We start from the raw sequence: 26,564 nt of genomic DNA on the forward strand, positions 1-26,564 counted from the left end.
ATCTCACAGGGAGGCAGGAGCAATCCTGGCAGCATTGCTGAATAAGGGTATCTGCTCCGGGCACCTGTGAAATGGGCACCAGAGCTCCATTCAGTCATGAGACGTGATGCCATTTCTGAAGCTGACCGATCAGATGAGGTACGTGGAAAAATGCTGCTTCCATTACTTCTCCTGAGAGTCCACCATCCCCTCTCTGAATGGACAGGTCACTGCAGTTATCCGTACTGGACGGTGGACCGCCAGAATAGCCTCACCTTCCAGGTGGTGGGAATTACTGAAGTGCGCTCTTGCCCTTCCTTGCTTGTCTGCAGTGCTGCTTGCTGCTGCTGTTTCATCCCAAAGGCAGCTGTTTCAGCGTCAGGTGAAGGGAGCCTTGTAGTTTAGGATCAGTCGAAGAACCGGAACAAACTATAAAAAAGCAGCTATTTGTAGGAGGAGAGCCACTCCCTGCTGTGCTCAGCATGCACAGATCTGTATCTCTCCCACTGCAGCCTGCACTAATTATAGCCATGTAGCTCCCGTGTGCTGCCCCAGCCTGCAGGGACTAGTTCCAGTCCTGAGCAAGAAACCCCCCTTTTGTCTGCAGTTCTAGCAAAACCAAAGACAAAAATAGGGTGCAGCAGGTTGGGCTGGTAGAGAAATTCCTATGCAGAATGTTGGCCGGGTTTTTAACATATTTTCCCCCATTTTTCATGCCTTCCAGGAAAAGTTAGGATTTTAACTGAAAAAAAAAAATGCATAAAATTTTAGGCTGAAAAACCAAACTCTTTCTGAGGGATAGGAAAGATTTCTATATAAGCTGCCAGGCTGTTACCCTGGACTTACAATGCAGGTTCCTGATTTCTGTGGGCTGGGCTAATTACAGATTCTGTCTGCAGGGATTTCCATGCGGGCCCTCCCAGGAGCAGAGATTACAGTTCATTATGGAAGATGAAGCCTGCCGAGGGAGCCTGGTCCAGACTGGAGCACGGAGTAGCTCTAGCTCCTACAAAGCATTGTGGCAGCATCTACCAAAATACTTGTTTTCAGTTTAGCATCCTCAATTCACAGCGTTTTAGGGGAGAGACCTTATTCTTTACTCCTAGAATAAGGTGGAAACCTTATTCTAGGAGTAAAGGCTGGAAAATGGATCTCCCTGGGGGCTTCTGAGCTGTGAGGACATTAGTGGTGGGTGTGCACGGCAGCAAATGTACAGCTGTGTGCAACTGCTGATGCAGCTGAAATACACGGCTGGCTGCAAGCCAGGGAATCCTGGGCCTGTGGTTAAAAGCACAAAAAAAGAAGAAGCAGATCACAAGCTATGGAGCCCGCCGGGAAGGCTGGGAAGGGATTTTAGTTCTCCAAACAGTAAATAGATGTACTTCCTCCCTGCTCTGGGCTTCAGCTGGACGAGCGAGCAAGCGAGCGATCGCACAGGCTGCTCAGAGGAGGCGGCGTTGGTGGCAGCTGCAGTAGGAGTTACTCCGTGGATGCCATGAGCTAGGCTTTCTAGTCATCAGACTCCACTGGGATGAGACGGGGTAACTCTGTGTCCCTCTCTTCTTCGCTGATGCTTCTTGGAAGGATCCCTCTGTTCCCCTCGTTCTGCAATGGCTCTTTGCTGCTGCTCTCATCCGCTTTTGGTCCGTGTCAGTTTTCAATGCCCTTTCTCCCCCTTCGAAATCACTGTGGATGAGCAGAGCTGCATCCCAATGGCTCTTGCTCCCCACAACGCTTGCCTGTTTTCTTCTGCCCCTGATCATCTGCTCTCAGAAGATACTCAGTGACATCTAATGACCTGTGTGCCCTTCCTCAGTATGTGTCAACTTCTGCTCAGACTTCAACTTTTTCTAACTGGCCTCATTTGTTTCAGAGTCAGAGACAAGTAAAGCAGGAAAGGAGCCCCAGTGGTCACATCTAATGCAAGTGCTGCCTGAGGCAGGATCAGCCCAGTCCAAATCATCCTATACAGCCATAATCTAAACTCCATATAAGACTACCCTCACCCTGACGCAACACAGACCTAACACCTGAACCTGCTATGGGTCAAGCAGGGGAACCACGACAGTCAATGTCCTGCGTAACTAGGACATCATCTACTCCAGGTGTAAGGGATTTGACAGGTCGGATCTCCCACCCATCAAGCTGGCGCTGTAAATAGGTAGAGTTTATGTTCCTGCTTATGCAGGGGGTTGGACTCGATGATCTATTGAGGTCCCTTCTGACCCTAACATCTATGAACCTAACATCTATGAATCTTGACCTTGACAAATTGGAGCATTGGGCACAAAGGAATCTCATAGGGTTAACAAGGACAAGTGCAAAGTCCTGCACTTAGGATGGACCAGTCCCATGCACTGGTACAGGATGGGGACCACCTAGATGAGCAGGCTCTCTGCAGAAAAGGACCTGGGGGGACAGGGGACAAGAAGCTGGGTAGGATCCAGCAGTGTGCACTTGCTGCCAAGAAAGCTACCGGCATCCTGGGCTGCATCGGTAGGAGCGTGGCCAGTACGTCTAGGGAAGTGATTCTTCCCCTCTATTCAGCACCGGGCAGGCCACATCTGGAGTCCGGTGTCCAGCTGTGGGTCCCACTACAGAAAGGATGTGGACACATTGGAGAGAGTCCAGTGAAGGGCAGCAAAAATGGTTGTGGGGCTGGAGGACAGGACTGGTGAGGAGAGGTTGAGGGAAATAGGCTGATTGAGTCTGCAGAAGAGAAGATTAAGGGGGGATTGAATAGCAGCCTTCACCTCCCTGCAGGGGGGCTGCAAAGAGGATGGAGCTGGGCTGTTCTCAGTGGGGGCAGATGACAGGACAAGGAGCAATGGGCTCGAGCTGCAGCAAGGGAAGTTGAGGTTAAATGATAAGGAACACTTCTCACCAGGAGGGTGGGGAAGCACTGGAACAGGGTCCCCAGAGAGGTGGGGACTTTCCATCCTTGGAGGTTTTGAAGACCCGGCTCAACAAAGCCTTGCCTGGGATGATGTAGTTGGGGCTGGTCCTGCTTGGAGCAGGGGTTGAACTAGATGTGACCTCCCAAGGTCCCTTCCACCCTCCTGGTCTGTGATTCTGTGTCTGCGAGCTGTGAAGCACTGAGGTTTCCTTTGCAAGTCTTACCCTCTTGACTCTGTGGGGATTTGGTATTTGAGCAGTGGTGCCATAAAGCTTTCCAAAACACAACAGGATTCAAAGCACCGAGCTTCAACCATCTCCTGGACAGGGTTCTCACACGACCTGGCCGTTGGGACAGGTCATCTGCTCTTGAGTCCAGGGCTCAAGCTGTACCGTGGCCCAGAAACCTACACATTTGCTAAAATGTGGTCCATCGCTGGCAGCATAACAGCAGGTCCAGCTGCACACTTTCACTTGAGCAGATGCCTTGGTACCTAGGCTGAGGGCAAACAGCCCGGCCCAATGACTAGCGATACCGTGATCAGCAGTTACTGCCTGTGAAGACTGCGAGTGTGTCTCAGAAGTCAGCACAGAGCAGTGAAGTTACAAAATAGGCGTGAAGCCACCCGGTGCACCCGAGAGAGGAACGAGAGCGGCTCTGACGCCGCCAGGGGTTTCCATCTCCAATGAGGAAGCCTCTTGCACCACATGCAGCGCTGAGCGTCTGTTTCCTCTCTCTGCTCATTTCTCGCTCCTGCCGAGCTCCCGCAGAAGCACTGAGAAGGGCTCGGCGCGAGGCGGAGGTCACCCCTGGGGCTGCGCACGGCCATGGCCCTGTGCGGGCCAGCTCTGGCCATGCTCCTGGCTCTTCCGTCCCTCCTGTGTGCGCAGGATCCCGCACTGTCCAGTTCCAGCAAAGTGGAAGGAGTCAAGAGTCCAGGTAGGACCTGATTCGGGGTTGCTGCTCACCCAGGAGCTGGTCCCAGGAGAGGGCTGCACTCCGTGGCCATGCCAGAGCCTGGGGGGCTCAGGCGCCAGGCAAGGCGTCGGGGGGAGGCAGCAGGAGCCACACGACAGCCAAGGCCACGCGTGCTTCTGGGCTTTCCCGGGAGCTGCAGGCAGGGCAGAATCCACCCCTGAAACGGAGCAAGCAAGCCGTGCACGTGGCTTTAGAGCAGCCGACGGGGGAAGAAGTTTGAGTCCTGCCCTTGGGGCAGGTTCAGTGGGTTTCTGCGTCTCTGAACGAGGATCCCACCAGCCACCCTGAGCACTTCTCTCATTCAGAGATGCATCAACTGTCCTGGAGAGCCTAGAGCCGGGACGCGCTGGCTGTACAGAGCCCATTGCTCCCTTCTCGCTTGCTCACGGGAGGGTGTGGTGCACGTGGCCGAGCGGGACTTCTTGTAGCCGATGCAACTTTGCACCACAGCTTTCTGTTGGGCTGGCAGCGTCCCATGCAGAGCAAGAATTGGTGAAGACTGCCAGGGGTAGCATGCCTAACCTATGAGTCATTCTCTCTGCTGGAAAATGTGGTGTAGAGAGGTCTTCCCATAACAATAACAGGCTTGTCATGTGCTCTGTGATGCTTATCTCTTGTGGCTGCAGAAACCCTTCTTTTGCATCAAGGGGTGGCTTTTATTGTTCCCTTGATAGAGCAGGGAACTGTGGGTGTGAAATGGGACGGGAAGAGGGTCTGTATCGGCCTGTGCTGTGCATTGAGAGCAGCTGGGTGAGCTGCAGACATCTGCCAGCAGAAATTAAGGAACCGAGTGGGTATCTGCACATCAGCAAAGTGGAAGCAGCTCAAGTTCCAGTCTTTTATTTGTGGTTTGTTTCCATAAAGGCCGTGACACATCTTATCTGCCAGAGCTTTTCTGTATCAGCTCCGTCTCTAACTCGTCTCAATACCGTTCATGACAAATGGTAGCTTGTCGCGCCTTGCTGCCTCTCGGCAGAGCTGGCTTTGGACTGAGTTCGTGGAAAATTAACAGATTTAATGCTGTTTGGGAGATTGGACTCCGTTCAGCCTGGGTGAAGACCCAGTTGTGACCTTTTGGGCCAAGTGAGCTGTGATTCACAGGCCGATTCATCGCAGGCAGATGCCCACCTGGCAGGTCATCCAGCTGCAGTCTCAGATGTGTTGGCATTCGGGGGTGATGGTGCAGCGAGGACTCAATGCCCTTCCTTCAGTTGAGGCCAGAGCCCGGGGCGGTACATGCAGGGACCTGATGCTGTTGTTTTCCAGGCTATAGCTCCCCTGCGGATAAAGACAGACCTTCCTTCTCCAGAGCTGTCTGAAACCGAACCGACAGCTCACTAGACAGCTCTTCTCAGCGACCCTGCTACCGTGGGTCTCCCCGACTCACTTACAGAAGGCAACAGACTCACTACACTGGCCCTGGTGCGATGCTGAGGGCAGGATGCTATCGGTATCCCAACGATAAGGGCTGTCCCATGCGGTCTGTTCTGGGGGGGCTGCGAGGTGGCAGGGTGACTCCGGGCAGGACTGAAGGGCGATTCCTAGACAGGGAGCCCCGTCTCTGGTTTCATAGGCAGACGGCTTCACTGAGGCTGTCGGCTTTCACAAAAAGAGGAACTAGGACAACGGCGCTGCCGGCCGCACCCAGCCTCGGGCAGCCTCGGTACGAGACGGGGCCAGCCTCGCTCCATGCACCAAGGGGCCCCTGCTCAGTGCATCTATTTGCTCAGTGGGGTGGGGGACCCCAAACCCCAAGGCAGCATTGCAAGGGGCCAAGGACAGCCCTGTGGTGCAACGGGAGAGTGCATTAGGGCTCTCCCTTCAGATAGCATGTAGGTTTGCTGCAGGGAACTGGTCCCCGCAGGACTTTGGGAAGCATCCCACGTACTGGGCTGGTGGGTGGGCTCCTCATCCTTTCCGTAATGGGTGCTGGGCAGTTTGGAGCTCAGTCCTCTCAGCATGGCGGGGCAGGAGCAGGGAGGGTCTGGGCTGATGCCTCTTTTCACTCAGGGGCAGGTCCACAGAGCAGTTGCAGCTGTAGTAACCCTAATTCTTAGAAACCCTAAAATTAAACCTAACTCTAGTTTAACCCTAGTTTTAACCTTACTAATCTTAACCCTAACTGTAGTTTTAACCCTAGGCTTAACCCTATTAATCTTAAGCCTAACCCTAGTTTTAACCCTACTATTCTTAACCCTAACTCTAGTTTAAACCCAACTAATCTTAACCCTAATTCTAGCCTTAATATTTCAGTAGGCAAATTGTAGAGGGAAAACCCTTGCCTGGTCTCCAGTAGCTCAGCCCTCCCCTGACTTCTCAGCGGTTTGCTTTCCCGCGTGCCCTTCACCCAGTGCTCCCCCAGTCCTGGCTGGCTCAGAGAAGCGATGGGGCCCCTGGTTTGGGGCGCTCTGCAGGGAGGGCTGTCCGCACTGGGCCCAGCATTAGGTAACTTGCACATCACGTGATGAAGGTGCTGCGAGCGCTGTTTTGCTTTGTGGGAGAGCAGCTGCAGGGACAGGATGTGGCTGCGTGTATGGTTCATTTGTAAACCAAAGAAACACTTCTCTATTCTCTCTCTCTTCCTTTGTGCTCTTGAGGGGAGGGTGAAGAAGGGGCACTTTGTCTCTCGGTCATTGTGCTCCAGATGTGCTCATGTCCTGGCTCATTCACACCTGTGGGAGGACCATTTGTGTCTGGAAAGGTAGCAGGGGCCACTCATAGGCTATGTCTTTATCCCAGATTTAATTCCAATGATCTGTACTCTATTAACATGTCTCTTGTTAGCCCAGCTGGGTTCAGAGCAGCCACCTGAGGATACTACCAGAGCTAACAGAGGAATTGCATTACCGGCTGAGTTGTGCTAACTGGACCGGTAGCTTATGTTCCTTGTAATGGGCTTCTCCATTGAAATTAAAAATACAACTACACTTGAGCAAAAAGGGTTTTTTTTTTCTGGTGTAACAGAGACTCCAGCTAGATGCAACACAGGAATTTTTAACAAGTAAATTGTCTAGTAAAGACAAGCCCTAAATGAGGTGCACCCAGCAAGTGACTGCGAGCAGGAAACACTGGTTGCAAGTTGAACAGTGTATCAAGATGCCACCCCCAGCCCAGTTTTATAGCTGTCATTTCCGATGGCAAGGGCTGGGGACTGAGAGGGTGAATATCTCGCTCCTCATTTCCAAGCAACAGAGAGAAAATATTTTTAAAGCAGTTTCATTTCCTCCTAGCCTGGCACAATAACTTCCTTTGTTTCCTGCCAACCCTGGTCTCTCTGTTTCTTCTGCATTTTTACAGTTACAATGAACTTTGTAAATCTGTCGTTGCAGCCTCTATCCACACCCGTCCCTCCTGAAGACTTGCTTCTGTTGTATAACTTCGCAACGATCAACCCCTCTACCCTACCTAGGCCCACATGCATCGTTTGAATTGCTTGGGTGCATTTTCTATGGGGGGGGGGAAATTGTGCTGCCTTCATTCATACTAGTTAACACACAACGAGGCAAAGTCCTAGTATGGATAACAGAGTCTGTAGCTCTCAGACTGGTTTGCAGGTTGAGGTGAAGTGTTTGCCTGGAGTTGTTCACTTCAGTTCAAACTACAACCTTGTCTTCACTTGGACGTGGTCTCAGGCTAGTTCCTGTTGGTTGGATAACACGAGGGATGAACGCACCTTTTCCCGAGTGAAGACACAAGCCCCCGACTGTATAATTAAGTCTATCGGATGTTGGTTGCTCCTGTCCTCCTTTACCCTGTAGTATGGCATAGGCTCACTCTGTCAAGTGCAACCATTAGATTGGCAGGTCTTTGAGACTGATATGAAGTGGAAGTCTTCAGCTTTGTAGGAAGACATGAAAACTAGGGAATTATTACAGCACCTCCATGCTCACAATTGGGATGGGAGAGGAGTGGAGACAGAGGGATGGTGTTTGCTTTCATTGCCACGTGCCCCAAGAGATGAAATTGAGGTATTCCAGCAACGTGGACCTTGGGCTGTAATGCAGCAATGGGGCAGAGTCACACCAGGGAGGCTGCAGAGATGCTGGGTGGTCTTCAGAGCTTCCTTGCATTTGATACCAAAACTCGCGCTGACTTCAGTGGGCTCAGGGTTTTACACACTTAGGGGCAGAGCAAAGGGCGGGGGCATCTCTGTTTTCACCCCTGCATTTATTTCAGAGAGACCGTTCATTTCATTCTGAACTTTAAAAAAAGTTCTGTGCGTGCTGTAGTGCTTTTAGCATGCTTCGCAACCGAATAAAGATCTTATTCAAGACAAGAAAAACATGGCTGTTATTTCACTGCATCTGGCAAATACAATAACATCGAGCCACGAATAAGGGATTCAGCGTTCTCCATAGGTGCCTCACTATTAAGCGTGATAAAAGGTGCTGAATTCGCCCTACCCAAACGTGTTTTCCGTGCTGAGACGGCATAGTTGACGAGCTCTTTCCTCCAGCCGGGGTGTGAGGGAGGGGCTGTGCGGGGCCGTGCACGGCCACTGGGGACTTCAGGGGCTTTGCTTGCAGTGCAGGTGTGACAGGAATTAATGCTGAAACAACCATTTTCTCATTACATCCTTCCAGTTACTTCCAGGGTTCGCAGCACTGCAGACCTTACACCTTTCCCCTTTCTGCTGGGGATGTCACCCCCACCCCCACCCCCTCTCTGAGGCTTGGGGAGTTCATCTCCATTTGCACAAGGGGTGAACTCCATCCTGATGACACTGGCATTTATATTCTGACTAATCGGCACCAGTGTACAAACTTCACCACAATTAACATTGCTAATGAACTTAGCCCGGAGAGTCCCCAGCACCCGGCAGAAATGGAATTCCTGTTTTGTCGACATTTGATAACGAAGGACAAACAGCCTGGCTCCATTCAGAGATCAAGCTGGGACCCTGCAACACTTCCACAAGGGAAATAGTGATTTTCAGATCTTTCACCTATTTCATACATGGAGCTCTGCAATAAGAAAGGGGCTCAGTTTGGACTGCAACAGCCTGTAGCTTTGTCTTGGGCGTGGTGTATTTGGTTGTAGCCTTGTCTTGAGTAGCATGTATTCGGCTGTAGCTTTGTCTTGGGTGTATTCAGTGCTGCTGCTTGCAGCTACGCCGTGCCTTGTGTGCTCGGAGCTGCACAATTGCCCAAGCACATAGTTTCCCGGTGCCATCTTGGTTCATCCACTACCCGCACCTGCTCATCAGAACCAGAGCAATGGATAAGGGTGCCGGAGGTGCTGTGATTCAGTGCTGCAATACACCAAACCTCTTTAGGCCTGCGGTAGCACCAGCCATGCCATGACCTGGAGGTAAGAAACAACGGTGCTTCAGGTGCAGGTGCTACAAGCACTATCTCTGTTGGCTTCCAGTAACCATTTGGCCCCATGGCTAGAGGAAGTGGGTCTCTAACCAAGGCTGGCAGAAAAGAAATGGTGCGCTCAGATGCAGTGGCTTAGGAAGTCTTAGGAGAAACAAAGTCAATCTTAACTTTGTCCTCAGAGTCCAAGAGGGAGACAAGGCTCCTCAGGCCTTCTGCCTGGGGTGCCTCACTGATCTGTGCCTCTATTAGAGGTATGGAGGGGACACGAGTGACATTCAGACTTTCTGGCTAAGGTCTGGCATATTGATAGGGCCTCCTCTGCCATCGCAGCCGTGCGGCCGAATGTCTGCCGTTCCCAAGCTGCCCCAGTGGTGGGACAGGAAGATTAGCGAGGAGAGGTCCCGTCTTTTGTCGGACCAAATGGTGTCGCTGGGAAGGTCAGGAGACAAACCGTTGATTTCAAGTGCCCTTCCTCAGGTCTGGAAAAGAAGCAGGCACAGAGCCCAAGCTAAAGACAAATCAGAAGAGCCACTGTAATTAACTTCATTTGGTTAATGACTTTAAGTGAAGTGGGCCATCAAACCTGTGACGTTTGCAGAGGAAGAGGCGAGAGATAAGTTACAAGGAGACATCATATGAATGCCGGCTGAGTCCATGATTTGGGGGGCTCAGTTGTGAAGTCCTGTTCCAGGGCCCATCTCACCAAGGCGTGGTGTGGGCTGTGTCTGAGGACGGGGTCTAGGAGGGCAGCCACCGTGGCTGTTTTGTGAAAGTTGTTCTCCTACTAGGGGACTTTGGTCCTTTTCATCCAAACTGCCACTGGAGCAATCATCTTTCTTCCTCCTCTCCTCAGCTCCTCTCATTCCCTGTTGTTCTGCACATGGCGGAGGTAGTTCCTGTCCTTGCTGTGTGTTGTTCTTCATCAGTCATTACACATAGCACTGTTTTGGCAAAGGCGGTAGCTCTGTGCACCCGCTCGAGGCACCGTGCTTGCTTTCGGGGCAGGTTCCTGCTCAGACCGATAACAGTACCAGCCATGTAAGCCGCTAGTGCTGTCTCCGTCCTGGGCCAGTCTAATGGCCCCACAACTGTGGGGCCACAAGACATAACATTTTTGGCAGCAAGGGTGGGATCTTCATTTGCATTGACGCCTGGAGCCACAGCCTAAGTCACCCAGAACTGTACCTTGCATTTGATAGCTTCTCTCACTTTAATCCAGCTATGTCGCTGATTCAATTCAAGATCTCACCTACAAAAACCCATGCCTCTCCCAGCACCGTAAGAAAATCCTTTCCTATTATTAGATCTGTGCATGAGAGAGACTACATACGACACCCGGTTAGTGTCACGTAATGATAGTGGAAAAGTGGGCAAGAGAAAGCACGTTCCTTTTTCCGTGGGAGTTCGTTCTGGAGCATCGCGGCGGTTTGGATTCACCCACGCAGTTTCCATGAGTGCATGTGGTTCATTGGGTGAGAGATATCTCATGCTTTGGAAGATCTGTGGGTTCAGATGCTTATGTTGTGGGGGTGTTAACAAGGGCAGCTGGGGTGATGTGTTGGTAGGTTTTTGCATTTGGTGAGTTGGCAAGAGCTCCTTATTGCTAGTGGCAGTTAGGCTGCGCCCATACCTGTGTATACTCCCCCGCTTTCAAGAATAGCAGCCCCTCCTCTTCCATTGAAATCCCAGCTAGAATACACTGGGTGCGTCTACGTGGTCATTAATGTGCCCTAGATACTGCACATTTAGTTTAGTACTTCCTTAATAAAGTACTAACTAAATGCGCAGTACCTAGAGTTACTGTGCAGTAGTGCCGGCTCATGGTTATATATTGCTGCTTACTGTGCATTAGCCTCATAACACTGTGCAGTAGGCTATTAGTATGGTTTGTGCTGTGATGTGCTACTGCACAGTGTTATGAGGCTAATGCGCAGTAAACATCTTGTGTAGATGTGCACACTGGGTGCAGCTACATGTTCATTAAGGAGCTTTAGGTAATGTGCATTAAATCTAGTACCTCCATTGTGAAGTACAGTACTAGAAAAACGTGCATTAGCCAATTTTAATTTGCATTAGATAACGAGCAGGTTTTTTTTTGTGATGCTTTAATGCAAATAGGCTAATGCGCATTAAAGTACATGTGTAGACACGCTGTCTTCTTAGGCCTAATCCCTCAGCCTGGACCACAGGCTGCAATAGCCTTCTTCAGGCCCCTGCCCCTCTATGAACCTGGTCTTCCAAGTAGCCCTTTGGTTCCCTTTTTTATTCAGTCCCCTTTTGCAGAAATCCTGTGCTGTGCCCCTGCTGTGTCCACTGGCACGATTTGCCCACTCCTGCTACAGCTCCCTTAGAGTCCTGCTTGCAGTGGAGCTGGTCTCCAACCCACCATGCTCTGCCACCACCCTGTCTTCACCCAGAAAGCTCACTTCCTAAGACAGAGCCTTTCAATGAGTTTCTATTGCTGACTTCCCCCTGGCCAGAAGAAACCTGGGGCTGGTTTTTCAACCCTGTAAGATCATTAATCCATCTGAGTGGGGCCTACAGGCTCAGGAGAAAAGGAATTGACTTCATATAGACACCCTCATAAAACCACCAATAAACCACTTAGTTCAGATAAAAAAGAAATGAGATTTGAATATTGGTGTATTCTCATAGGAAATGTGTCAGCAAGGATGACTGTCTGTTGTCAGTTGATTCTATGGCAACTGTCCCTGGAACATTGAAACTGGTGATTTTCAAGTGCATGATTCCTGTGTCCAGCTGTGGGACCCACTACAGAAAGGATGTGGACACATTGGAGAGAGTCCAGTGGAGGGCAACGGACATGGTTGTGGGGCTGGGGGACAGGACTGGTGAGGAGAGGCTGAGGGAAATGGGCTGATTGAGCCTGCAGAAGGGAAGACCGAGGAGGATTGAATAGCAGCCTTCACCTCCCTGCAGGGGGGCTGCAAAGAGGATGGAGCTGGGCTGTTCTCAGTGGGGGCAGATGACAGGACAAGGAGCAATGGGCTCAAGTTGCAGCAAGGGAGGTTTAGGTTGGATATTAGGAAAAACTTTCTCACTAGGAAGGCAGTGAAGCACTGGAACAGGTTACCCGGAGAAGTGATGGACTTTCCAACTTTGGAAGTGTTTAAGACCTGGCTAGATGAAGCTTTGGCTGGGATGATATAATTGGAGCTGGTCCTGCTTTGAGCAGAGGGTTGGACTAGATGTGACCTCGTGAGGTCCTTTCTAACCCTCATTTTCTATAATTCACAAGGTAAACTCAGAGGGAATCAAATAGGTCCATAGTATTAACAGCATTCTGTCCTGTTGTGGCCTGTCTGTGATCTTTGCAACAGAAGAATTGCTGTTTGATTTTTTTCTACAGTCAAAAAAATGAATGAAAGCTCAGAGCCATAGGTGACTGGTAGGGAGTGCCTGGGGGGGCACATGCCCCGACCTGACGGGGCCAGTGCCACCCTTGATGGCTGACACCGATGCTGTCGGCAGGGCTGGTGCCCACCCTGCAGGGCCATCACCATTGGTGGCTTCTGCGGGTGCCTCCCCAGATTCAGGAGGCATCAGTCACTCATGCTCAGAGCTGGCATTTTTTGAACTGTGGCTTGTGCCTAAAAAAGTCAGACGTGTGTGATATGCATGAAGCTTGCTTAATAATTATTTTCCAACTATTTGGGTTGGTCTAATAAAAGATACCAGATTCACCCAAGGAACCTTGTCTGATATGCGTGAGCCATTTGCGTGTAGGATTGCTGAAGCTGCATCACTACAGCTTCCTCTGTGCCATGAAGGGATAGCTGTTGCATTTGGTCATTTGCAGATGCAATTACTGCTAGCGCAGGAACAAGTGTAGCCGTTACATGTGTGCGTTTCGGTCATACACTTCTCTGCAGTTGCCTAGTTCTGAAAATGGGATTAACAGCAGCAGGATAGCATCTCTGTTACGATCAGCCAGTGGTTGGAATAACTTCAAACCAGTATTAAAACCACATTTCCACTAGCTCTGCTTTCTTCCCTGCACTGTTTCAGAGGGGTGCTAAGTGCATTGAGATGCATTCAACCACTGACAAGTGCTTTACTTCTTCAGAGTACAGAAATAATCTAAGGCCGCAGACCCAGGTCCCTTCTCCAGCTGTGCTTAGCAATTACTCGCCATGCTAGTCAGCTAGTTTACAACATGTTGGTTTGCAGGGGGTTTTTTTCTTCTTAAATGCAGGTTTTATATATCTTGTGGCTTCACTGTGCTGGGGAGTTTAAACTAGTCCTGAGGGTAGGGAGCACCATGCATACATGGCTGATACCTTTGTCGTTCTGAGCAGGGGCCCAGGCAGAAAGCAAATGCAGTGGCTTGAGCCAGCACACAGTTACAGCATTTAGAAAACCAGTACTACATATAGTAGCTAACAACGAATACCTCACATCCCTCCACCCTACTCAAAAAATGTGACATGCTTGTAAAAGATAACATGCAAAGATAACATAAAAGGTGCAAAAACATTAGGTAGCCTGACTGTAGGGTGGAGGTTACCAAGGACTTTCACATAAGTTGCATGTATGACTAGTCTACCTCCTGCATGTATGACTAATCTACCTCCTGACTAGTCTACTGCAAGTCAGTAACTGGTGCAGCAATTCTCAACCTGGGTGCCTGGAGCTCCTTTTAGGGGTGCTGCGGGGTGCCACACCATGTCAGCACTGTGAGGTGTAAAATCATGATTTGCAGGGATTTCAAATAGTGTTCTAGAGTGTTTCATAGAGTTCACAGACATTAGGGCTGGAAGGGACCCCAGCGGATCATCGAGTCCAGCCCCCTGCCCAAAGGGCAGGAAGTCAGCAGGGATCATAGGATCCCAGCAAGATGAGCATCCAAATGTGTCTTGAAGGCGTTCAAAGTGGGTGCTTGAACCGCTTCTGGAGGCAGTCTATTCCAGACCTTGGGGACTCAGACAGTAAAGAAGTTCTTCCTTATGTCCAGCCTGAATCGGTCGTGACACAGTTTGTGACCGTTTGATCTTGTCTTCCCTTGGGGCGCTCTGGTGAACAGATGTTCCCCCAGATCCTGATGGTCACCCCTGATAAACTTATAGGCGGACACCAGATCACCCCTGAGCCTGCGCTTTTCTAGGCTAAAGAGCCCCAGGGCTCTCAGCCTGTCATCGTAGGGTCTGTTTTCCTGACCTCTGATCATGCGTGTGGCTCTCCTTTGCACTCTCTCAAGCTTCTCCACATCCTTTTTGAATTGTGGAGCCCAAAACTGGACGCAGTACTCCAGCTGCGGCCTCACCGAAGCTGAGAACAAGGGAGAATGATGTCCCGGGATTTGCTTGAGAAGCATCTATGGATGCAAGCCAGCGTTCGGCTTGCTTTACTAACCACAGCATCACATTGCAGGCTCATGTTTATCTTGTGGTCAGTCATGACCCCCAAGTCCCTTTCGTCTGTAGTGCTAGCCAGCGTGGCACTGCCAAGCCTATAAGCGTGCTGCAGGTTTTTCCTCCCAAGGTGGAGAACCTTGCATTTTTCAGTGTTAAACACCATCAGGTTCTCGTCCGCCCATTTCCTGAGCCTGTCAAGATCCACCTGGATCACCATCCTGTCCACAGGTGGGGATGCTTTACCCTAGAGTTTGGTGTCATTGGTGAACTTGGCCAGTCCACTTCTGACACCAAAGTCCACATCATTGATGAAGATGTTAAACAGTATAGGCCCAAGGACAGAGCCTTGAGCGACCCCACGGGTCACAGCACACCACAACAATTGGCTCCCATTGACCACCACCCTCTGGGTCCGACCACGGAGCCAATTCCCCAGCTAGCAAACTGTGGTGAGGTTGAGGCCGCAATTAGCCAGTTTAGCCAAGAGGTGATCATGGGATACCAGATCGAAGGCTTTTTTAAAGTCACGATATACAATGTTGGTCTCTTCCCCCTTGTCCAGGTGATGTCACCTGGTCATAAAAGGAAATAAGATTGGTCAGGCAAGACCTACCCGCAACAAACCCATGCTGGCTGTCCCTCAGGATATTGCCTTCAGCTAGTCCATTAAGAATGGCCTCTTTGATAATCTTTTCCAAGACCTTCCCCAGGGTAGAAGTCAGGCTGATGGGGCTGTAGTTTGCCGGATCTGCTTTCCTCCCTTTCTTGAAGATAGGCACTACATTGGCCTTCTTCCAGTCTTTGGGCACTTCACCAGAGCACCAGGAGCTCTCGAAGATCTGTGCTGGGGCTGGGCTATGATGCTCGCCAGCTCCCTGAGTACCCTGGGGTGTAACCCACCCGGGCCGGCTGACTTGAAGGTATCCAGCCTGTCAAGGTGTTCCTTCATGAGGTCAGCTTCGATGGAGGGCGGGGAATCTCCCTCACCCAGACCTCCCTGTCCCGTAGCGGGCATGGGTGTCCCATGGGACTGATGACAAACTGATGCAAAGTACCCATGTAGAAAGTTTGCTTTTTCCTGGCCGTTGGTTGTCAGTTGCCCCATCTGGTTCAGCAGGGGTCCAGTGTTGCCCTTGCTTTTCCTCCAGCTCCCCACATATCTAAAAAAGGACTTTTTATTGTCCTTGATACTTGTAGCTAGCTGGAGTTCCATCAAAGCTTTGGCTTTCCTGGTTCACTCCCTGCAGGTCCAGACCAGAGCAGAGTATTCCCCCTTGGTGGTGGTTCCAGTCCTCCACCCTTTGTAGGTCTTCCTTTTAAGACTAGGAGGTCTGCCAGTTCCCTGGAGAGCCAAGGGGGCTGCTGTGCCCTTTTGCTGCCGTTCCTTCGAGATGGGATGGACTTTGCTTGTGCATCCAGGATTGCTCCCTTGAGGAACAACCACTCGTCCTGAACTCCCCTCTCCGTTGGGTTGTGGCCTTTTAGGGCCTCTCTGACAAGCCTCCTTAGCTTGTCAAAGTCAGCTTTCCTGAAGTCAAGGACATCTGTATTGCTGACTGACTTGCCAGCTTTACAGCAGATGGTGATGGTGATCAGCTCATGGTCACTGTCACCTTCCCTTCAATCGTTAGGTTAAAAGCATTCTGCCCTGTTGTGCTCTTTCTTCATCCTTTGCAACAGAAAATATCACTCTATTATCTTCCTGCAGTCAAAATTCAGGTGAAAATTAAGAGCTGCCATTTTCTGAGGGGTGCTTTGTGTCTAAAAAGAAAAGTTGGGAACCATTGAACTAGCCAACTGAGAGATCCAGGTGTACCACAGGGGCTCGTGCTTTCTTCGGATGATGTGATGAGGGAAATGGGGTGTTGCTCTGTGCTGCCGGAGCAGAGGATGGCAAGGGATCTTTAGTGTCTGGCTGCTTAGTACCCACCATCGAATCGTCACAACCAATGCTTTTAACTGCAGGAGGTTGAATTGTGGAAACAGGATGTCTAGGGGAGCTTTCTCAGGCTTTCATATATATTGTGGATATAACTGGTCTCTGTCATGTGGAGGGTGGTGGAGTCTCCATCCTTAGAGGTTTTTAAGACCTGGGTAGACAAAACCTTGGCTGGGATGATGTAGTTGGGGCTGGTCCTGCTTGGAGCAGGGGTTGGACTAGATGTGACCTCCTGAGCTCCCTTCCAGCCCTCGTTTTCTATTATTTTCTCCAACGAGTCCCAACAACGAGCCGTACCATAAATGAAAAGAGCCCATAACCCCAGATACCCATGCTTGAATTCCCTGTACTTATTGCATACCTTCAGTACAGGCTCTGGGCTCCACTATTTGGGACTGGACAACAAAATGACTGGTCTTCCTCCAGCACCTTCCTCTGCTGCATTTCTACAGTGACTGTCCTCTGTGCACCTGGCTCGGTACCAGTCTGCCATGCTACTTTCTCTTGCCCACTTTTCTACTGTTCTCATGTGAGCCTAACTGGGTGCTTAGATGTAGTCTCATGCATGGATCTGATAGTAGAAAAGGATTTCTTATGGTGCTGGGAGAGGTGAGGGCTTTTGTAGGTGAGATCTTGGATTGAACCAACAACATGGCTGGGATAAAGTGAGAAAAGCTATTGAATGCAAGGTATTCTTGTTCTGGATCACTTAGGCTGTGACATCAGGCACCACTGCAAATAAAGATCCCATCCTCACTGCCAAAAACAATATATCTTGTGGCCCGAAGGAAAAGGACCAAAGTTAATGTTACAGGGATCACAGAGTAGGAGGAAACTGCTAATGTCAGGAGAAAGGAGATCAGGACAAGAACCAGTGATTTGGGACTGCTTCAGAGAGGAAGGGCTGACATTTGCACCACATCCTGCCCAAATCAGAACCTGGGCTGCTGCCCTGGTCAGCCTGCCCTAGGTGTGCGGTTGTGTCCAAGACTGGGAGCTGTGGGAGAAAGGAGAGGATGGGATCAAGATATCCCCAGGGCTGCAGATGTTAGCAACAAGGGGAATGGTGGTCTGGCAATGGCAGAGAAAGGGGTGAGCAGAGAGAAAAGATGACGAGGAGCTCATCTTGGCCCAGATGCTGTTTGGCATGATGGCAGGACACACAGGTAAGCGGTGGTTTCGCATGCAATACATAGGTGACTGGGCTCTTACTCAGTGCAGTCTGAACCACTGACTCACATGGATCTGGTACCGTCAAAGTCACTTTAAGATTCCCACAGGTAATGCCAGTGACCATTGAAGCCATGCACACAGTGGAGGCCATTTACCACCTTGCACTGCTCTCACTGACCTGCGTTGTTTTCCTCGGTCAGGGTGGAGGAAGTGTGTGATGTCCTCCTCCCTTCTGTTGCTCCCACCCTGCTGCTTTGCTCACTGTGCAAAATGAACTGGGAAAGGCCTGAGAAAAAGACCCACCCCCTGGCCTAGCACAAGTGACAGTGGGGTCATGCCATCACAGACACCGAGGGCTGGAAGGGAGCTGAGGAGGTCACATCTAGTCCAACCCCCTGCTCAGAGCAGGACCAGCCCCGACTACAGCATCATCCCAGACAAGGGCTTGATAAGCCAGGTCTTAAAAACCTCCAGCGATAGAGACTGCACCACCTCTCTGGGGAGCTTGTTCCAGTGCTTCACCGCCCTCCTCGTGAGAAAGTATTTCCTCATCTCCAACCTCAACTTCCCTTGCTGCAGCTTGAGCCCATTGCTCCTTCTGCCATCTGCCCCCACTGAGAGCAGCCCAGCTCCATCCTCTTTGCAGCCCCCCTGCAGGGAGGTGAAGGCTGCTATTCAATCCCCCTCGGTCTTCTCTTCTGCAGACTCAATCAGCCCAGTTCCCTTCTCCTCTCCTCACAAGTCATGTCTCCAGCCATTTTCACTGCCCTCCACTGGACTCTCTCCAATGTGATTGTGAAAGAACTCCCTCCCAGCATCCTCCCCTTTTGGGTTATCTGTCCCCTCCTCTCTCTCGTGTGTCTATCAATCCGGTTGCTAGGCAGCCAACTTGCTTCCACTGCCTATGTGACTGGTCTCAGGTAAGAGGGTGTGGATGTAACCTCTCTATTCTTTGGAGCGCTGACCTCACAACATGGGGGCCGGGCCTTACGCCCAGGTCACTCCATTAGGTACCTATGATGTTTTTCAAATTGTTTGGCCGGCAGCAAATGACACCTGTTCTTGGCTGGGTCCAGGTGGTGAGGTCAGGAGGGCTATTTAAGAGGGTCCCTGCAGGAAGAAGATGGGCGGACATTTTAAAACACACACACAGAAACATGGACCTCTGCAGCTCTCTCTCATTCTCTGGATGAGGAAGTGAGTAACTTACCAGAAACTTAGCTAGGAACTAAGTTTAATGTACTCAAGTCGCATATCAAGGGACTACCACGCCATTTCTGTCTGCTCAGGGTTATTCTTTTGCTACTTCTCTGACTTTCATAGATTCATATATTCATAGATGTTAGGGTCGGAAGGGACCTCAATAGATCATCGAGTCCGACCCCCTGCATAGGCAGGAAAGAGTGCTGGGTCCAGATGACCCCAGCTAGATACTCATCTAACCTCCTCTTGAAGACCCCCAGGGTAGGGGGGAGCACCACCTCCCTTGGGAGCCCGTTCCAGACCTTGGCCACTCGAACTGTGAAGAAGTTCTTCCTAATGTCCAATCTAAATCTGCTCTCTGCTAGCTTGTGGCCATTGTTTCTTGTAACCCCCGGGGGCACCTTGGTGAATAAATCCTCACCAATTCCCTTCTGTGCCCCCGTGATGAACTTATAGGCAGCCACAAGGTCGCCTCTCACCCTTCTCTTGCGGAGGCTGAAGAGGTCCAGGTGCCCCAGTCTCTCCTCGTAGGGCTTGGTCTGCAGGCCCTTGACCATACGAGTGGCCCTTCTCTGGACCCTCTCCAGGTTATCCACATCCCTCTTGAAGTGCGGCGCCCAGAATTGCACGCAGTACTCCAACTGCGGTCTGACCAGTGCCCGATAGAGGGGAAGTATCACCTCCTTGGACCTATTCGTCATGCATCTGCTGATGCACGATAAAGTGCCATTGGCTTTTCTGATGGCTTCGTCACACTGCCGGCTCATGTTCATCTTGGAGTCCACTAGGACTCCAAGATCCCTTTCCACCTCCGTGCCACCCAGCAGGTCATTCCCTAGGCTGTAGGTGTGCTGGACATTTTTCCTCCCTAGGTGCAGCACTTTGCATTTCTCCTTGTTGAACTGCATCCTGTTGTTTTCTGCCCACTTGTGCAACCTATCCAGGTCTGCCTGCAGCTGTTCCCTGCCCTCCGGCGTGTCCACTTCTCCCCACAGCTTTGTGTCATCCACAAACTGGGACAGAGTACACTTCACTCCCTCTTCAAGTCGCTGACTTGTACCCCTTCCCATGCCTACTCTCTCTGGAAAGAAGCTATCAGATATAGCCAGCCCTGTTGACCATGCTTGAGAGGGTTTGGGCAGGCCTTCTTGCTCCCTTTATTCAGCTGACTAAGGGAGGCTACTTTCTATGCTTGAGGCTACAAGAAGCACCCAGACATATCCTGCTGGGATTAAGCAACCCCTAGGTCTACAGGGTCTGTGTATCCCAGGTGGCACAGGGCCCAGACAAAGACCAGACCCTGGGTGGTGGCAGCGGTACCCCAGGCTTGCAGGTGTGCTCCAGGAAGGGGGTCGGCCAGATGCAGACACTCCAGGGCAGGTGCTTGGAGCTTGGTTTTTGGTTGGATGCAGTGAGGTGGGTGGCTCAGTGCAGGAGCACCCCTACTGGCCCACCACTGTGTCCACATCCATTATGTACTGGGGGACCAAAAACTGGACACAGGACTCCAGATGTGGCCTCCCCAGTGTGAAATAGAGGGGAAGAATCACTTCTCTCGATCTGCTGGGAACGCTGTTACCAATGTGGCCCTGGATGTTTTCAGCCTTCTCCACAACATAGTGCACTGCTGACTCATATCCAGCTTACTGCCCGCTTGAAGAGGTGTGAAAGGCTCCTGGCAGATGATGTGGTGGCTTGGTCATGGTTTGTAAGTCCCTGCAGGGGAAATGCTAATTTGATCACAGACCAACTCTTCTAGTGGAACAGGTCCCAGAACTGAAAGTCAAAACCAAATTCAGGCTAGAAGCGAGGGGGAATCACCAGTGTAACCATTTACTGAGAACGGCAGCGGATGCTTCTTTATGGGAAATCTTTAAATCTAACATGACAGTGGGATTTTTTCCTCTGAAGGAGCACTGTAGCTCCAGCAGAAGGTATGCAGAGAAGTCTGTAGCCTACATGAAAGTCTCATCTGCCATCCAGTGTGTGCTCTGTACAACTTCAGAGAAGGCACCGGCACTGCTCGGTGAGCCAGCATGGAAAAGGGATTTTTTGTAACAACCAGGGTCTAGTTAACAGTTTAATGGGACAATAGTTAGAAGGAGAGGCCAGGTCAGAGGAAAATCCCAACAATGGTCAGGGTCTACAGCCAAAGATGCAGGAGTCAAGCAAATACCAGTGAGCATGTTTACACATGAATATTAATGTGCACCAATAAACTCCAGAGCCTATTGCTTCTGGGGATGCATCTGCATGTGACCTGGGATCACAGCACATTGAGCTGGGTTGGAGCAGCCCTGGCTGGCGTGGGGTCTGGGGGGACAGCCTGCCAGCCCAGGGCTGCTCCCCGCAGCTCGGTGTGCTACAGAGGGGCTGTCTGGGGCACAGGTGTGCTCTCATGTGGAGCTAGCCAGCAGGCAGCCCTCCACTGAAGCACTTTCATGTTCCAGCCAGCCCCGTCAGCATCTACACGTGCATTGCTATGGAGTAAATAACTCCACAGCAGGATAGTACTTATATTTACAAAAATTACTCTGGTGCAGAGTTCATTAGTTTTCTGTGACCTAATAGGGCTGCATGTGTAGATGATGAGACTTTACTGCAGAACTAATGAGTCCTACTGCTAATTAGCTGTAAACATCTCATGTAGACCCACCCAGTGACCTGCATATCGCTGTCTGTGTTATGAAGTGGCTGCATCCATGTATTTGTGATGATTTAAGGGGCTCTCAACCTCCTGTCTGTGTGGTTTTTAACTCTTTGGGCAGGGACCTTGAAACCACCCATGCCGATAAAGCAGGGGACAGCAAAATTGTTGGAGGTTGTTCAAGCGCCTTCATTGAACACCTTCAAGATGAAACTGGATGCTTATCTTGCTGGGATCCTATGACCCCAGCTGATGTCCTGCCCTTTGGGCGGGGGGCTGGACTCGATGATCTTCCGAGGTCCCTTCCAGCCCTAATGTCTATGAAATCTATGAAAATATGGCCTGTGGGCCAGATCTGGCCCACCAGGCTATTCCATGCATTTCGTGGGCATCAACCAACTAATTGTACCCTGCCCAGCCTGCACACCTCACTCCCACCCTTGTGCAAGGAAGGCCTGAGACCGGTCAGCACACAGCTTCCATGGGGACCTGCTTGGCTTCCTCAGTGTCCAGTGGCTCCTCCATGTCTCCCTGCTGTAGTGCTTGCTCTGGGCAGCAGGTAGGGAAGTAGCGGGGACGGGGGTGGGGAAGCTGCAGTGGAGCCAGGGAGCAAATATTTTTCATAAAAAAATTGAAATATGTTATAGCAGGTGTGGCGGGCCAGTAGGGGGCGCTCCTGCGTTGAGCCGCCCACCTCCCTGCGCCCGCCCACCGTCCAGGCTCCGAGTGCCTCCCTTAGGGTGCCTCCCGTCCGGCCGACCCCTTCCCTGGAGCACACCCGCTAGCCTGGGGTCCCGCTGCCACCATCCAAGGCTCTGGACTCACTTCTGGCTCTGCGCACCTTGGAGAACGCAGGCCTGATCGTCCAATGGGTACTAGACCTAATACCAGCACTTGGGGCACTTCCCCAAGTCAGCGGCTGATTAGGAAAGTCTCCCTTAGTCCACAGACCTAAGGGGCCTCCTTGGCATAATTTAGACCCACCCTCAATAAGTCTCCCACACCGGTCACAAAGGAGAACTTTATTGATGACAGGGGGTAGGGCGGAAACAGGGTAAAAGGTAGAGCAGTGTCATAGAAATCTTACAGGAATATCAAAGGAATCCCATAGAGCAAACCAGGGTGGCTGAGGTAGCCGTTTAAACGCATCTGAGTTACTGAAACTAAATATCTAATCGGATCTCTAGTAGCTTACTCACTCTCATCGTCCAGAGGTGGTTGTTGTTTCCTCTGGAGGCAGGGCACTCTTGGAGCATGCGGTGATGAGGAGAGAGCCAGGCTCAGATTCACCTGGATGACCGCATGGCTAATGGCTGACTGCCCCTTCTTCCTGGCCTGGGCCCTTAAATAACCTCTCTGACCTCAGCAGCCCGGTCCAATCGAAGCTGCCAATACTGGCCACAAGCCGACCAATCTCCCCAGCATCCCTGGCTACCTGGGCCCGCGCAGGGCCGGGTCTTTCCCCCCTGCCCAGGTGACCAGAGCATCGCCTCCCAGGCGCCAGGCTTTTGTCATGTAGACCAGGTGGGAGATCCCCGCCCTGAGGAATGAAACACCAGCCTCTCAGGCTGGCTGAGACAGGTCTCTGGAGAGGGGCACCCACGATGGTATTTCTGTCACACTTCCCCCCCCCTCCTTTACAAGCTCGGACACGGGGCCTCTCAGGGCCGTGGGTCCGGGCGTGTCGGGTCAGGGAGTTTCCACAGGATGCCAGAAGATGGAAAAGGGAAAAACCTGGAACATGAAACAAGTTAAGACAATAACATACAGAAACCATAAAACCTGATGGCAGTCTTACACTAGTGATCTCCTCACTAGTCCCGAGTCCCAAGGACCCGCTACCCAGAGTCCTTTCGTGACAAGGCATCCGCTATCACGTTCTGGCTTCCTTTTATGTGTTGGACCGTAAAATTAAATTCCTGCAGCTGCCAGGACCAACGTTGCAGCTTGGCATTGGTGTTGTGCATGGTCTGCAGCCACTGCAGTGGGGCATGGTCCGACAGGACGGTGAACTGTTGTCCCCACAAGTAAGGCTTCAGCTTGTTCAGGGCCCAGACGATGGCCAAGCACTCCTTCTCGATGGAGGACAGGTTTCGCTCCCGAGGGATTAGCTTCTGGCTGAGGTACGCCACGGGGTGCCGTGTCTCCTGATGCTCCTGTAAGAGTACAGCTCCCAGTCCCACGTCGGAGGCATCCGTTGCCACGTAGAAGGGTTTATCCTGGAGCGGTGCCTTCAGGATCGGTTGTTTGACCAGGGCAGCCTTGAGGGTGTCGAATGCTTCCTGGCACCCCTGCTTCCAGACCACCGGGTCCGGGCTGCCCTTCTTGGTCAGCTCGTGCAGCGGGGCTGCGGTTGCTCCAAACCCAGGGACAAATTTTCGGTAGTAACCCGCCAGGCCGAGGAAGGCTCTGACTTGCTTCTTGGTCTGTGGAGGTGGCCAGTCTTTGATGGCCTCGATCTTGTCCCACAAGGGAGCAATCTGACCTCCACCCACACAATGACCCAAGTACACTACCTCCGATAGTGCCCACTGGCACTTCTTGGCTTTCACTGTAAGACCAGCTTGCTTGATCTTACCTAGCACGGTGGTCAGGTGAGTCAGGTGCGACTCGAAATCCGGACTGAAGATGGCGATGTCATCGATGTAAGCCATGGCAAACTGCTCACATCCTTGCAGCAGATTATTGATCAGTCTCTGGAAAGAGGCGGGTGAGTTGCGCAAACCGAAAGGTAAAACTGTGAACTCGTATAGCCCCGTAGGTGTGGTAAAGGCAGACTTGGCTATGGCATCCAGGTCCAGGGCCATCTGCCAAAATCCTTTGGACAGATCGAGAGTTGAGATCACCTTGGCTGGGCCCAGGCGATCCAGCAAAGTGTCCATCCTGGGCATAGGGTACGCATCAGGGGTGGTGATGGCATTCAGTTTCCGGTAGTCCACACAGAACCGGATGGTCCCGTCCTGCTTCTGGACGAGCACCACCGGACTGGCCCAGGGACTCGTCGAAGGCCGGATTACCCCCAACTCCTCCATCTCTGCGATCTCCCGTTCTATTTCTTGCCTCACCTTCTCATTGACTGGGTAATGTCGGGAGTATATAGGGCGATGGCTGCCCGTCTCTATCGAGTGTACCGCCAGGTCCGTTCTACCTGGTTTGTTAGAGAACACAGTCTCAAAGTCCTCGAGCGCTGCGAGCAGCTGGTCCTTGTCCTGGGAGGGCAGATGGTCCGGCAGGCGGAGATCCTCGATCCCTGCCTCGCCATCCCAGTCTCCATACATGACCGGCTCCTCGGGGTCCTCCGGAGTTCCCTCAACGGAGGGGACCCAGAATACCATCTCCTTTCTGTCGTAGTAGGGTTTAAGCATGTTCACGTGAATTGTCTTAGGTTTCCTACCCTTAATACCCACTACATAGGTCACATCATCCAGTCTGTCCAGGACAGCATGGGGACCTTCCCAAGCAGCTTGCAGCTTGTCCGTTTTTAGTGGCAGGAAAACCATCACATTCTCACCCCACTCAAAGGTACGTAAGCGGGCCTTCTCATCATACCAGGACCTTTGCTTCTCCTGGGCCTGTCCCAGGGAGTCCCATGCCACCTTCATCATGTCAGTCAGTTTTTGACGGAAGTCAAGCACATACTCCACCACGGAGGTCTTTGTGGAAGCGATCTTCCCTTCGCACTCCTCTCTCACCAAATCGAGAGGACCTCGCACTCGCCTCCCGAACATCAGCTCGAAGGGCGAGAACCCAGTGGACTCCTGGGGCACCTCCCGGTAGGCAAAGAGCAGATGCGGCAGCTTCTCATCCCAGTCATTGGGGTGGGAGTCCACATAGGCCTTGAGCATCCCTTTCAAGGTCCCGTTGAACCTTTCCACCAGCCCATTTGTCTGAGGGTGGTAGGCTGTGGTCTTAAGGTGTTGCACCCCACAGCAGTCCCACAGGCACTCCATTACCTCCGCCATGAAGTTCCCACCCCGGTCCGTCAGGATCTCGGAGGGAAAACCCAGCTGGCAGAAGACCTTGATGAGGGCATCAGCCACCACGGGGGCCTCGATGGAGGTCAAGGCAACTGCCTCCGGGTACCGCGTTGCGTAATCCACCAGAGTCAGTATGTATTTCTTTCCCCTACGAGTCCTATGCTTCAGCGGTCCCACAATGTCCACGGCCACCCTGTGGAAGGGTTGGTCTATGATCGGGAGGGGCTGCAGGGGAGCCCTTCTCTTGTCCCCGCTTTTGCCCATCCGCTGGCATGTCTCACAAGATTTGCAATAGTCCGTCACATTCTGGGCAATTCTGGGCCAAAAAAAGTTCACCTGCAACCGCTGGCGTGTCCGTTCCCTGCCCATGTGACCAGCACACGGTAGATCATGAGCCAGGGCAAGCAATTGCTGTCTGTATTTCCGGGGTACTATGAGCTGTCGCTGGGGCTCCCTGGTCTCGGCATGGTTCTTCGGCACCCACAACCGATAGAGAAGCCCCTTATCCCAGACCACCTGTTCCCTCTTGTCCGGAGGGAACTCAGTCTCTTGCTCCTGAGCCATCTGCCGGAGTCCCTCCAAGCTGGGGTCCTCCCAAACCTCCTGCTTGAACTCCTCTTGCCCAACTAGGCAATCAGCAGGGAGTGCACACTCACCCACAGGGACTTCCTGGGTCTCCTCCCTGCTAGTGTCACCTCCCTCTGCCACTGACGGAATGCACGCCTCCCCGGGACTGTCACTTAACCCACCCTCGGGGTTACCGGTTCCCTCTGGGACCAGGGTGCAATCGTCATCTGCAGGGGTCCCTTCCTCTGTGGCCAATGGTGTGACTTTCTCCCAGGGATTTCCTAACCCCCCTTCTTTAGCCTTCCCGCTCTGCAGGCGAGTCACCGCATGAACGGTGCGGGGCTTTGGCTCTTGGGTCTGTTCCCACCTCCGGAGCTGGGCTTCCTGCTCTATAAGATCCTGTCCCACCAGGATGGGGGCCGGAGCCCCTTCCAGTACCCCCATTTCCAGGTACGTTGCACAGTCGTTCCACACGACGGGGGCACGGAATACCGGTACCTTCAGCGGTG

At 51.9% G+C, this 26,564-nt stretch overlaps 1 protein-coding gene across 1 annotated transcript in view; it reads left to right on the plus strand.

The window, feature by feature from the left end:
- The first annotated feature begins 49 nt into the window (after positions 1–49).
- Positions 50–26,564, plus strand: part of LOC102575206 (receptor-type tyrosine-protein phosphatase kappa) — a 78,847-nt gene continuing 52,332 nt past the window's right edge. Inside the window, exons 1-2 of the mRNA XM_059725373.1 lie at positions 50–138; positions 879–3,814. Coding sequence (XP_059581356.1) covers positions 3,703–3,814 — 112 coding nt within the window. The 5' untranslated portion in view covers positions 50–138; positions 879–3,702. The remainder of the gene's footprint in view (positions 139–878; positions 3,815–26,564) is intronic.

The sequence above is a fragment of the Alligator mississippiensis genome, chromosome 3, assembly GCF_030867095.1.
Source record: "Alligator mississippiensis isolate rAllMis1 chromosome 3, rAllMis1, whole genome shotgun sequence".
In the NCBI taxonomy this organism is placed as follows: Eukaryota; Metazoa; Chordata; order Crocodylia; family Alligatoridae; genus Alligator; species Alligator mississippiensis.